Source organism: Cebus imitator, unplaced genomic scaffold, assembly GCF_001604975.1.
Source record: "Cebus imitator isolate Cc_AM_T3 unplaced genomic scaffold, Cebus_imitator-1.0 Scaffold15, whole genome shotgun sequence".
NCBI classification, from domain to species: domain Eukaryota; kingdom Metazoa; phylum Chordata; class Mammalia; order Primates; family Cebidae; genus Cebus; species Cebus imitator.
In genome coordinates this window covers 7,463,584-7,477,437 of record NW_016107330.1, presented here as the reverse complement: position 1 = coordinate 7,477,437, position 13,854 = coordinate 7,463,584, and the positions used below count along the sequence as shown (strand labels likewise).

General features: G+C 54.7%; 1 protein-coding gene across 1 annotated transcript in view; it reads right to left on the bottom strand.

Annotated features, from left to right (window-relative positions):
- The window catches only part of PADI1 (peptidyl arginine deiminase 1), a 43,560-nt gene that overhangs the window by 22,949 nt on the left and 6,757 nt on the right, over positions 1-13,854 (bottom strand). Inside the window, exon 2 of the mRNA XM_017505574.1 lies at positions 893-1,073. Within this exon, the coding sequence (XP_017361063.1) occupies positions 893-1,073 (181 nt within the window). The remainder of the gene's footprint in view (positions 1-892; positions 1,074-13,854) is intronic.

Genomic DNA, 13,854 nt, shown 5'->3' with positions numbered 1-13,854 from the left:
GGGGCGGGGCAGCTCCCAGCAGGAGCAGCTGGCAGATGGGGGAGGAGCAACTGGCTCCATCGACTTAGGCAAGTCTCTCAGCTCCTCCACACCTCAGGTGCTTCCTACATAAAATGGGAACGAGAGCCCCTCCATCATCACAGCCCGTGGTCACAGAGCTTATAGCATGGTCCAGGCTCCACGCCAAGCCTCCCACGTGGGCCATCCCAGGGAACCCTTGGGATGAGAGGGTCCAGGCCCTGCCTGCAGGCCTAGCAGTCCCTCAGCAAGCAAGCAGAGGAGGTGGGATCTGAGCCCATGGCGGGCTCCTGAGCCCCTCTCTCAGCAGCTGCTCCGTCCCTGCCTTTTCCCTGTGGGGGAGAAAGGGCCATGTCTAGGATTTGGTGGGTCACTGTGTGCCGTGGGTGCCTGGGGCTGGGGCGAGTGAAGAGGGAATCGTCTGAGCTTCAGGCAGGCAGTGAGAGAGAAGGTGGGCCGGGCACGGGAAATCCACGCACCCAAAGGTGTGGACACGGGCGTGTGCACGTGCACGGGTTCTTGCTGTGCAGTCCTGCCCACACAAGAGCAGCGGGACTGCTTTCGGGGTCTGTCTGTCGGCTGAATACAGGGATTAATGTGAGGTTGTCAGTGAATCTGAGGGGGTGACTAGGAGAATTTGTGTTTTGTGGGAGTACTTGTGTGTACACGTGTGCTATGGGGGCGGTGGTGGAGGTTTGCGTGTTTTGGGCGTCTGTGGAGTTGTATCAGGATATGTTTTGTGTATGTTGTGTGAGAAGCTTTGTGAGCTTTGGTTAAGTTGGGAGCTTTGGAATGGGAGTTGCCACGGTGGGGGTCTTACCTTGGATGGGGGTGGGGAGATCCCACCCTTTTCTATGAGAAAGTGGCCTCTTACCTTGAAGTCCTTTAATTCCTTACTGGCTGTGCCCACAGATACGGCCACGTCTGCATCGGTGTCCAGGGGCCAGCTGGCCTTGCCTATGGGCTTTGTCACGTGTGTGCGATTGCAGGCCATGAAGACCTCCACACCAGAGCTCCCAGAGACCCCGAAGCTGCTGGCACCCTTGGGCACATCACTGGCAGAGAAGGAAGAGGGGAAGAGACCCAGCACTCAGGAGGGTGGCCACAGTGGGGTGGGGCCTGGGGCTGCCAGGCCGTTCAAACAGCACCCCTCAACAGCCAGGCCAGGAAGGCACAGGGCAGTGCTACTAGCCAGGAGACCAGCCTGGGTTGGGCATCAGAGCACCAGGACATAGATGGGAAAGGCTTGGACAACCCCAGCCCACACCCAAGTCTCTTCCAGATCTGACACTTCCAAACTCTCCAGCTCAACAGGAAATCCACTAACCCACCACCTCTCACCACCTCCACTGGCGTCTCTGCGGCCCAAGCCACCATCACTCCTCGGCTGGATCGCCGAGCAGCTTTCTCATTGGTCCGCGGTCCCACCCGGGCCCCTGCAGTCCTGCACACAGCAGAGCTTGTTGTTCCTTTGCTTGAAAGCAGTGGCTTCCATCAAACCCAGCACAAGCAGAATCCTCCTTTCACCGAGCTGCTCACGAGGCCCTTCTGACGTGCCCCTGACACCTCGCTGACCTCCTCCTCCCTCTTACACTTCCCCTGGCTCAGTCCGCTCCAGCCACGCTGGCCTTCTCGTTGTGTCAGGAAGATGCCAGGCTGTCCTGCCTCAGGGCCTTGGCACTGGCTGCTCCTGCCACGTCGACTGCTCCTCCCCGAGATGCCACAAGCCTCCCTCCCTCACCCTCTTCAGGGCTTTGCCTAAGTGTCACCTTCTCAGCAAGCACCTGCCATCGCTCCGTTTAATGCTGCACCTGGGCTGTCTTTCCCCTCGTCACCCTCCATCTCCCTTCCCATGATTCCTTTTTTTTTTGAGACAGAGTCTCACTCCGTCACCAGGTGCCAGGCTGGAGTGCAGTGGCACAACCTCGGCTCACTGCAACCTCTGCCTCCTGGGTTCAAGCAGTTCTCCTGCCTCAACCTCCCCAGTAGCTGGGACTACAGGCGCACGCCACCGCGCCCAGCTAATTTTTTTTGTATTTTTAGTAGAGGCGGGGTTTCACCATGTTGGCCAGGATGGTCTCGATCTCTTGACCTCGTGATCCACCTGCCTCGGCCTCCCAAAGTGCTGGGATTACAGGCATGAGCCACTGCACCCGGCCGATTCCTTTTTTTTTTAAGATGGAATCTCACTCTGTTGCCCAGGTTGGAGTGTGGTGATGTGATCTTGGCTCACTGCAAACTCCACCTCCCAGTAAGCAGTTCTTCCACCCCAATGCCAGTCAATTGTCCATCTCTCTTTCGAGAAGGTCAGCTCCACAAGGGCAGAAATTTTATCTGTTTTGTTCACAGCTGCATCCCCAGCACCTATAACAGTGTCTGGTACATGGCAGGTGCTCCATAAACACTTGTTAATGAATGGACGGATCCCACTTTCTGCCCCCCTGCAGGGGGGTTCTCAAGCCCCTGAACTTGAGTGAGATCTAGAACTTGACTAACTCCAGTACCCGGTGCCACTTCTTTCTATCACCCAACACACCGCATTCACCTGATACACCAGAGCTCTGGGATCAAGAAATGCACATTGAGAAGCCTCCCATCCGCTTTGACCCCAGCCTGGGGCACTCATCTGCCAGGTTCCCACGCTACTCCTCCTATCACCAGCAGCTCCCAGCCACACCTGGTCGGGGCCAGCGCTCCTGGCCCACAGCTTCAGAGGGGGATGCCCTGCAAACTCAGGCTACAGGGCACCCAGAGCGGAACCAACAGGGCCTCTGAGGGTGGCATCCCGTTCTTCTTCATCCCCTGCGTAAGCATGAACTGTGGCCTCTGTGTGCCAGGCACTGCAGTAACCCCCAGAGTTCCAGGAGGCTCTTGGGCCCAAGGCGCTCACATCCTAGAGGGGAGGTCAAGCCAGAGCACTACACATTGCTGCTTGTTCTTCCTTTGCACTTCAGGGCTCTCCGACATCATCCCCCGCGGCAGAGCCATCAGCCACCAGGACACCACCAAGGTCAAGTCCACTTACAGACATCCACCTGACCGCAAAGATGCTGCTGGAGGAATTTTGTGTTCTGCACATTCTCTTGCCTTCATTCTTTCCTAGGCCCCTAGAAACCCACCCAAATTTCAGCCCTCTGGAGAAACCAGACCCCCTCCCCAACCTCTGCCATGGTCACTTGGCCCCATCAAAACATTACTCCACTGACTGTGGTGACAAACGGTCCTAATCCCAACAAACCCACGTCCTACTTAATGCTCCCTAATGCTCACCGCAACCACCCAAAGCCAAGATTATTATCCCCATTTTACAGATGAGGCAGGAGTGGACAGGGGCCCCAGAGTCCCCGCAGGCTGCTGGCAAGACCCACCTCCCCATTTACAATCACCACATTCCACGGCACTTTCCGGGGTCCTCCATCTTGCCTGCTCTTCCTCATCATTTACATCAGTTACCATGGAAACCCCAAGTCTCCTGGACTCTCATCCTCTGGTCTGACCCCATTCCCCATCCCCCTCAACTCCCTTTCAATCCCAGCCACCATCATCTCCAGGGTATCCTCAGTCCCACCCCAGAGAGTTTCCTTGACTTGTGCTCTAAAGGAGGCCTGCCCAAACAGTAGGCGTGGCCTCCCCTGCGGCCATCTCCATGGTGACTGCTTACGCCTTACTCCCTCCAGCCCCTGGGCCTGGAGATGGGCAAGGGTCCTCCATGCTCCTCAATGTCCCTTCCAGATCATCGTCTTTCTTTGAGTCTGGCTGGAGTACAGTGGTGAGATCTCAGCTCAACATAACCTCCGCCTCCCGGGTTCAAGTGATTCTCCTGCCTCAGCCTCCTGAGTAGCTGGGACTACAGGCATGTGCCACCACACCCAGCTAATTTTTTGTGTGTGGTTTTAGTAGAGATGGGGTTTCGCTGTGTTAGCCACAGTGGTCTTGATCTTCTGACCTCGTGATCTGCCCGCCTTGGCCTCCCAAAGCGCTGGGATTCCAGGCGTGAGCTACCACTCCTGGCCCATCTTTCTTTACTCCCTAATCCCCCAGCTTTGCAGACTACACTGCCCATCTGCAGGGACACCCCTGCACACCGTCGCTGTGTCCTCATCTCGAGGGTGCCAGCTCCTGCCATGTCCTCAGCCTTCTGCCTTCACCGGTTTATACTTCGACAGTGACGTAGATGTAGATGGTGTACTGATCCCTGGTCCCTCAGTCCCTTGACTTCTTCCAATGCTCCTGTCCACCACCTGGCCTCATCCCCTCCTTCCTGGGGGCAGGCCCTGTAGAATGTCATTACCAGAAAACTGCACCCACTACAAGCTTCCCTGTGGGCAGATCACTTGGACACCACTTCCCAACATTGCAGCTCGATCCTAACACACCAACGCCACCAGCCTTCAGCCCACCAGGACGTGTGACCTTTGAAGCCTGAGTCCTCTCTACCTGCCTCCCACTGCTGTCCCTCACCCCTCACGTTCCCTCCTCCCTTCATCAGCACAGATCCCAGTCCCCCGCTGCGGCCACTCCCTTGCTCCACACACTAATCTTTTGCTCGTCTTTCCCTCCCTCGAGCTGCCTGGCAGAGCTCCAGCAACAGTCAGACCCAACTCTCCGCCCTCTGCACCTGCACCACGCAGCCCACCGTGGTTCACTTGGATTCATGACTGCCGACCTCGAGGGATGCGAGACACACCCGGGGCTCCTACAGCGCTTCTCCAGGCTCTTTTCTCTTTCAGTGACCTGGTGAACTATTTCCCATCTTCTCCTATCTCCGGGAGCCTCCCCCTCCTCCCGCTCATCACTCAGAGCCGCAACCTCCCTCCTCCTACCACCTCATCTCCCAGCCTGCCTGCCTCTTAGCCCATGGCCATGCCTGCCATCCTGGGTCAAGGGGCTAGCCACCTGGGCTCTTGCCCAAGACCAGCCCTCCTGGGAGCACATCCCCTACTCAAGGGCATCACCCGCCTTGCCCCTTCTCCCTTCCTTGCACCCAGCACAGGCATGGTGAATAACGCCCATCCCAAACTCATTCCGCCTTGACCCCCTCATTTCTTCTGCTCCCGTGACACCTCCAACTATTTCTTCTCTTTGCCTCTGCAGGCTGCCTCTAATCACCATTCCTCCCCACCACACCGGGGAAACCCCACTGTTGCCAAGCCCGAGGGTCTTTCTCTTCTTCCCCTCGTTGACCTGTCAGAGGCACTTGGCCCAGATGATCACCTGTCTTTGAAACACTTTCCCACTTGGCAGCTGGGACACGGGCTCTGCTTCCTCTCCGCCGACCCCCTGGCCTTTCCTCTGATGCCTTTGCTCTGTCACTTTACTGACCTCCTAACTCCGGGCAGTGGTGTGCTGGTAAATGTTTAACAATCCGCTCTCCAGAGTCGGGGGGTCTTATGCATATATATAAACTTATTATAAGTTTCACTGATGTAAATAATGTGTAGCACATAATGTAAAAATAATATAATACATATTATTCTTTTTTTTTTGTTTTGAGACGGAGTCTTGCTTTGTCTTCAGGCTGGAGTGCAGTGGTGAAATCTCGGCTCACTGTAACCTCCGCCTCCTGGGTTCAAGCAATTCTTCCACCTGAACCTCCCGAGTAGCTGGGACCACAGGCGCGTGCCACCACGCACAGCTAATTTTTGTATTTTTATTAGAGACGGGGTTTCACCATGTTGGCCAGGATGGTCTCAATCTCTTGACCTCGGGATCCACCCGCCTTGGCCTTCCAAAGTGCTGGGATTACAGGCGTGAGCCACCATGCCCAGCCTATAATACATATTATTCTTTATTGTCAAACATGCTGTAAATTCTATATAGTCCATCGATTCTTCCAGATGCCCTCTCTTTTAACTGCAGTCAACCTATGGTTGCCAATTTGATCATGATTTGACCAACGCAATTGCATTCGAATCTGCTAATTCTTTCCTCCATACGTTTATTGTCTTTAAATCTGATGTGTGACACAAACATTGGTTGATATTTTTGTTTGTGGTCATGAATAAGACGAAAGAAAAACGAGGAAGATGCATGTCACCCTTCATTCATTCAGCTAGGATGAAAGCAACTTGTTTGCGGAATCAGATAATCCTAGGGGAATGAATACTTCAATTTTTGGTGCTAACCACAGTGTCACGGCTATAGACGCAATACACTTTTATGTTTGGTCAGCACTGTTAACCTTTCTCCATCACTTTCTGAAGTCTAGACATTCAACAAAACCATGAACGCAGCCCTGGTTTGTAGTCTTGACCAATTTCTGTGGTGTAAATACTCCCACTACGGTTAGTTTCAACTTACCAGCCCAACATCGTTGGACTCAGAGTTTCAAAGAGATGCATCATAGCCCCTCACTTCGTCACTATTTCCACCACATATAGACAATGGGAGAATTGTAAAATAACTAGGTGGTGATGAGCTTTCAGTATTACTGCCTTTGTTTTTAATATAATTTGTTTAATTGTAAGTGTGTATAGTTTAATATTAAATAATGGCTGTGTTTAACGAGGGGCTTGTAACCTTCCTGAAAAATAAACAATCAGATCTCCTTGAGGAAGAACCCTGGCACGTTGTCAAAAACTTACCCTGTTCGTCTTTCTCCCAGCCTTCCCCAAGAGGACGCACAGCCTTTTACCAGGTGACGGTGCAGCGGGGAACGGAAGTACAGACCTTCCCGGTTTTCCTGCGCCCTGGTCCTGAACTGATCTAGGAGACCCTAAACAGCACCCAGCAGAGCAGGGGCTCATGGAGGCCAGGTGATGCACCGAGTTTCAGCTCAGGTTCATCTCACAGTGGATCCAGTGGGCCCCTGAGCCCATCTGTGGTTTCCCACCCCACCCCACAACAAGTTCCAAAATGTGTAATTGGAATAGACACCATCAGCAACGGGCAGAATCCCCACACCAGTACTCTTCAGAGTGGGGCTGTTCCCAGCACACCTGGCTTCAAGTTCAGCCTCCCCTCTGCTCCTCTCCTCTCCTCCCCTCCCTCTCCTCCCTTCCCTTCTCCTCTCTTCTCCTCCCCTCCCTCCCCACCCTTCCCTTCTCCTCTCCTCCCCTCCCCTCTCTCCCCTCCCCTCCCTTCCCTTCTCTCCTCCCTCCCCTCCCTTCCCTTCTCCTCTTCTCCCCTTGCTCCCCTCTCTTCCCTTCACCCCTCCTCTCCTCCCCTCTCTCCCCTCCCTTCTCCTCTCCTCTCCTCCCACTTCTCCTCTACTCCCCCCTCCCCCCTTTCTCCTCTCCTCCCCTCTCTCCCCTTCCTCCCCTTCTCCCCTCCTCACCTCCCCTTTGTCCCCTCCCTTCCCTTCACCCCTTCTCTCCTCCCCTCTCCCCTCCCTCCTCCTCTCCTCTCCTCCCCTCCCTCCCTCCTTCTCCTCTCATCCCCTCCCTCCCCTCCCTTCCCTTCTCCTCTCCTCCCCTCCCTTCACCCCTTCTCTCCTCCCCTCTCTCCTCTCCTCTCCTCCCCTCCCTCCCCCCTTCTCCTCTCCTCCCCTCCTCTCTTCTGCCTACACCCACTCCCTTGGTTTTCTCCACTTGCCACATCAATATGGTTAGAACTCCCAGACCTCTTATTTTTTGAGTATCTCCCTGGGTATCTACCAGATATTTTATTTTATTTTATTTTTTATTTTTTGAGACAAAGCCTCACTCTGTCGCCCAGGCTAGAGTGCAATGGTACAACCTCAGCTCACTGCAACCTCCGCCTCCTGGGTTCAAGAGATTCTCCTGCCTCAGCCTCCCGAGTAGCTGGGATTACAGGAGTGTGCCACCACGCCCAGCTAATTTTTGTATTTTTGGTAGACACAGGGTCTCACCATGTTGGCCAGGCTGATCTCCAACTCCTGACCTCAAGTGATCCACTGGCCTCGGCCTCCTAAAGTGCTGGGATCACAGGCATGAGCCACTGCGCCCGGCCCTGCCAGGCATTTTAAATTTCACAAGCCCAAAGCCAAACGCCTCTCTCCCTATGTCCACTCCTTCCCCAGCTCCTTCCCCACTCCTTTCAAATCTGCCCCTGCCCAGCCGATATCGGCTCCACCTTCCAGTCCAGCCTCACCTCCTCTTGTTTCCTTACACGCACAGGCAGTCCCTCAGCAAATCCATCAGCTCCACCCTCACGGCCACTGCAGGCAGACTCCGCCCACTCCCACCTCTGCCACAGCTCATGCCCGTCCAAGCCACCAGTTGCTTCCACGTGGATTTTTCCCATAGGCCAGTCCCCCTCTTCCCCTCTCTCCCCACAGTCTGTCTTCAACACAGCAGCTGGAGGGACCTTTTTAAATGGAAGTCCCAGGCCAGGCGCAGTGGCTCACGCCTGTAATGCCAGCACTTTGGGAGGCCGAGGCAGGCGGATCCCAGGTCAGGAGTTCAAGACCAGGCTGGCCAACATAGTGAAACCCCATCTCTACTAAAAATACAGAAGTTAGCTGGGTGTGGTGGTGCACACCTGTAATCCTAGCTACTTGGGAGGCTGAGGCAGGAGAATTGCTTGAATCTGGGAGGCAGAGGTTGCAGTGAGCTGAGACCATGCCACTGCACTCCAGTCTGGGTGACAGAGTGAGATCCATCTCAAAAAAAAAAACCAGAAGTCCGATCGCATCCCTCCTGCTCAGAGGCTGTGTGGCCTCCCAGGCCTCCCTGACCCCTTGCCTTCCCTCCCCACGGCCTCTCGCTGGGTTCCCTGCCCTTCCTCGAGCTTGCCAGGGCTGCAGCTCTCTCTGTCCAGAATGTTCCTGCCGCAGATCCCTGCGGTCCGCCCAGCCCCTCACTTCCTTCCCTCGGGTAGCGTATGAGACCTTCTTGCCTGTTGCAAATGTTGTGACATGAATGACACCATGGGCTTGGTGCCCTCTGACCCCAGCTTCACTCCAGCGCACGGCACAGCCGCCTGACAGAGCATGTGTCTGCTCATTGCCGTCTCTCCCTCTAAAATGCAGAGATTTTTTTCTGTTTTACGCTGCCTGCATCACTGCTGTCATCTCCACATCCAGCTGAGTCCCCGGCATGAACCAGGGACACAATCAACTCATTCCGGACAAGGACACAAGAACTCGGGGCCGTGGAGTGGCTTTCTCAGGACTGCCCAGCTGGGAGGTGGCTGAGCCATCATGGAATCCAGTCGGCCTGGCCCATAAATTCCAAGAGCAAGTAGCCACCAGCCCAGGGCACCCAGCTGGCAACAGGAGGGTTTATAGCTCATGGGGGGGGGACCCCTGCTCCGCCCCGCTCAGGGACCACCAGTGCCAGACACAGCCCTTTCAAGAGGAGCAGGACTCTGTGAAGCCGGTCCCCAGCTTTGGGCGAAAGTTGACATCTCCAAGTCAACTCCAAGACTCCCCCTATTTGGATGAAGATGATGATGAAGGAAGGGGAAGAAATGGCAGGTAAGACTTCCCTGGGGCTGTCAAGACCCTCCAAGCCCAGCCCAGCTTCCTACAGTCTAGACCTGCTCGTCCCCACCCCAGACTTGCTCAGTAGCTCACATCCCCCTTCCGCTCTCTCTGGCGTGCCAGGCTCCCAGTCTCAGTATCTCACGCCCCTGTGAGTGCCAGATGAGTGGCCAGTGCCTAGAGGGGTTGGTTGGGCCTTGGGGGAATGGTGGCTTCCTGCGGGAGACACGTGCCAGGCAGGTCTGAGGCCCAGGGCCACTCCCGCAGGCATGGGGAAGGGCCTGTTCTAGTCCCAGCCCCACTACCTTCAAGACGTGGCTCCCACCCGCCCACATCAGATCAGCTTCAGCTACAGAAGAGCGGCAGGAGCTCTGAAGACAACCAGGAAGAGGCAGGAGGAGGGGTCTGCTGATCCTCTCTGGCACCCAGGCAAGTTCCCTTGGCATCCTACCCCCACCCCTGACCCAGGCCTCGGAGATGGGGCCCACAAGCCTTCCCTTATCTCTCAGGTGCTCAGATCTGTGGGCCTGGCTGTGGATGAAGGGCTGCCCTTGGGAGGCGTGGCAGGCAGGGGTGGGAGCTTGGGGTGAGCCCCAGGCTGCCCCACAGTGGGCTGTGCCACGCCAGCTTTCCCAAGCTGCTCCCAGCTTCCTCCGAATCTAATGACCTTCTCCAAGATGCTTCTCTTGGGTGATGTCTCATGATGCAGTCCCCAGACCTAAACAACCCCCAGATATGCAGTCCTGGCATGTCCCCAAACGCATAGTCAGGTGAGGTGACATGTTCAAAAGCACTCCTCCAAATAAAAAAGACCATCATCATCACCACTGCAGGAGTCACCCCTCAGGTGTCCTGGTAATCACTGTCATATTTATCATGGTTTCCACTGTTATGCTGTTGAGGCTGCCCCTCTCCAGGCCCCTCCCCCATCTCTGCTGGGCAGGGTCACAGGGCGGCGGGGTGGGGGGGATCTTTTGCATTCTTCAAGGCCCACTTCAAATGCCACCTCTTCCATGGAGTGAAGGGTGGGTTCTGTGTGGAGCTTGGCCTCAAACTGGGTCACTCAACCGCCTCGATTTTCCTCCGCTGTGAAATGGACATAATCCCAAGAGCTACCCCCTAGGCTGGTGGAGGGATTCCCTGCGATGATGACCTCTCAGCGTTGGATGTTGTCGCCATGTCATGATGACTCTTCTCAGAGCCCCCAGATAGCCCAACTCACTCCAGACAGAAGCCTGTGTCCTTCCTCTGTGCCCCCACGGCCCTGGGTCAGACCTTCCTGGGTGCCACTTCACACCTTATCGGTGCCGCCCAGAACAGCGTCCTCCTACTCACCCTGCAATGCCCACCCACCCCATGCCCAGAGCAGGGCCAGTTGCATCAGGTTCAATAGAGAGGCTATGAGCAGAATAGGTGAATCCTTAGAGAATCTCCCGCAGGGCAGCACAGAGGGTGGGATGGGGAGTGTAAAACCAGCTACTCTCCACCCCTGCCCGCCTCCTGTGGTAAGGTGTGAACCCACCCACTGGTATGGCGTAAGGCAACATGTTCCACTGGTTCTATTGGGGCAGGGAAAGAGCCTGCATCTTCATGCACCTGCCATGTGCCAGGCACATGCTTAGCTTTTGCTATCCATGATCTCCGCTCAACTTCACTACAACTCCTGCTCCCGACCAAGGTAGGTGTCACTTGTCACAGGGTAATGCAGGAGTAAAAGAAATTACCAGGCGGAAGTGTAAACTAGTTCAACCATTGTGGAAGACAGTGTGGCGACTCCTCAAGGACCTAGAACCAGACATACCATTTGACCCAGCAATCCCATTACTGGGTATATACCCAAAAGATTTTAAATCATTCTACTATAAGGACACATGCACACGTATGTGTATTGCAGTACTGTTCACAATAGCAAAGACCTGGAACCAACCCAAATGCCCATCAATGACAGACTGGATAAAAATGTGGCACATATGTACCATGGAATACTATGCAGCCATAAAAAAGGATGCATTCATGTCCTTTGCAGGGACATGGATGAAGCTGGAAACCATCATTCTCAGCAAACTAACACAAGAACAGAAAACCAAACACTGCATGTTCTCACTCATAAGTGGGAGCTGAATAATGAGAACACATGGACACAGGGAGGGGAACATCACACACAGGGGCCTGTTGGAGGGCGGGGGGCTAGGTGATGGAGAGCATTAGGAGAAATACCTAATTTAGATGACAGGTTGATGGGTGCAGCAAACCACCCTGGCATGTGTATACCTATGTAACAAGCCTGCACATTCTTCACATGTATTCCAGAACTTAAAGTATAATTTTATAAAAAAAGAATTTACCAGGACAGTTGTATGTAAAGGAAAACAGATTGATTACAGAAAGCAGGAAAACACATTGCCAGAGACACAGCAGTCAGCCTTCGGAAAAAAAAAGCCTCTCTCTGGGGTGTAAGAAAGAAGCCAACTGCAAAGACACAAAGACTTGCTTGGGATTTTGCAGGATGATGTTTCTGCTGTCTGCTGAAGAGGGCTTTGTGCAGCACTGACAACGCCAAGGCTGCAGGGGGCGCACTTGCAGGTGTCGGGTGAGAGCGGGGCGCAGGAAGATTGTGAGTTACTTGCGCAGGAGAGCTATGTGTCCTGGACCGTGAAGAAAGGTGGGCTTGGAGCTGATCTGCTTTCTTTTTTTTTTCTTTTGAGATGGAGTCTCACTCTGTCACCCAGGCTGGAGTACAGTGGCTCGATCTCGGCTCACTGCAACTTCTGCCTACCGGGTTCAAGTGATTCTCCTCCCTCAGCCTCCTGAGTAGCTGGGATTACAGCTGCCACCATGCCCGGCCGATATTCGTATTTTTAGTAGAGACGGGTTTTACCATGTTGGTCAGGCTGGTCTTGAACTCCTGACCTCGTGATCCGCTCGCCTCAGCTTTCCAAGTGCTAGGATTACAGGCGTGAGCCACCACGCCCAGCCTGGCTTTCTTTTTTTGCTTTTTCCTGCTCCCACCAGCCTGGCTCCTTTTCCCTAACGAGGACCCCGCATTACTGTCCCACTTCGCAGATAAAGAAATCACATAGAGGTGAAGTAATTTTGCTCAGGTCATACAGATGGCAGAGGGAGGAGCTGTCCTGGCTGGTATTAAAATGAGTGCGTGCGTGCCCCAAGCATGACCCTGTCGGGGACTGGAAGGAGGAGGCAGTCGGGATGTCAGAAGGAAACAGGAATGTGTTGGGAGTGTGCCAGGCGAGCTCCTCTGCATGGCTCTTTGGCAGCAGGCCAGGGAGGCCCAGGCAGGATGGTGGCACTGAGGCAGGAAGCCACCACCCCCTGGCCCCACCCATGCACCCACATCTTCACCCATGCATCCACATCTTCCAGGGGCAAGGTCAGTACGGGCCGGGGAGTGGTGCCTGTGATCTTCTTGTCCTTGTCTGCCCTAAAATGACAGAGAAGACCAGGCAGCCTCTTGCATAGGATAGGCCATGGGTCAGAGAGGGCCCTCGGAGGTCATCCTGGCCAGCCCCCTGCCCACTCCCCAGGATAGACAGCTCACAACTTCACATCCCTCTCTGCTCTGACAGCTCAGGTAATTAGAAAGCTCTTCCTTTTGCATGGCTGCAACTTGCTTCCCGGAAGCCCCGACCCCCTGGGGCTTGGCAGACCAAACCTTGTGTTGACAGCTCAGAAATGTGCCACCTGGTCTCTAGGGAGAAGAGGAACACAGCAGTCACAGAGATGTGCTGCCCTGCTGACTGTCCTACCCTGCAGTTTGGACATGGCCAAATCCTGGGGACAGAAACTGAGTGGATGGGGGTGGGGGTCATTGTGCCCTTTGGGGGTCATCTGGGGCACTGTGCTGGGTGAGTGGCGGGGGCAGGAGGGGAAGAATCAGGAAGAAGAGGATGAAAAGGCTGAGGAGCAGCCAGCGCTGGCTCCCCTGCACACCTGGCCAGGATCCTGCCTGCCAGGAGCCCTACAGGCGTGTTAGATATTGTGAACCCCAAGTTCCTCTTCAGAGAATCAGTATGTCAGTATGTTCAGCTCTCTTATTCATTAATTCTCTATTTTAAAGTTTAACTACCTTGTAGTTTCCATAAACAAACTTTTCCATCAGTTCTAATCAGTAGTTCACATCCTTTCCCTCGGTCCCGTGGTCCGTCCTGATTCATCCTGGTCACCTGCTCCGGTCACCTGCTTTGACCCCTGACTACCTGCTCTGACCTGCTAGTAACTGTCCTTCCCACCAAACGACCCACCCCGCCACCCTGGCTCGGTACCCCTGCTCCCTTTAAAATAGCCCAGGATTAGTCTAGACTGTGCAGTCTAACCCTAGCCAATAGGGGAACGACACAGCGGTAGGGGTGACTCCATCAGGCATAAGTGCCCTTTCCCCTCCCTTGTCCAGGCGTGTGCTTGCCATTGTTCCATCTGTGAGCAGCACCCTTCAG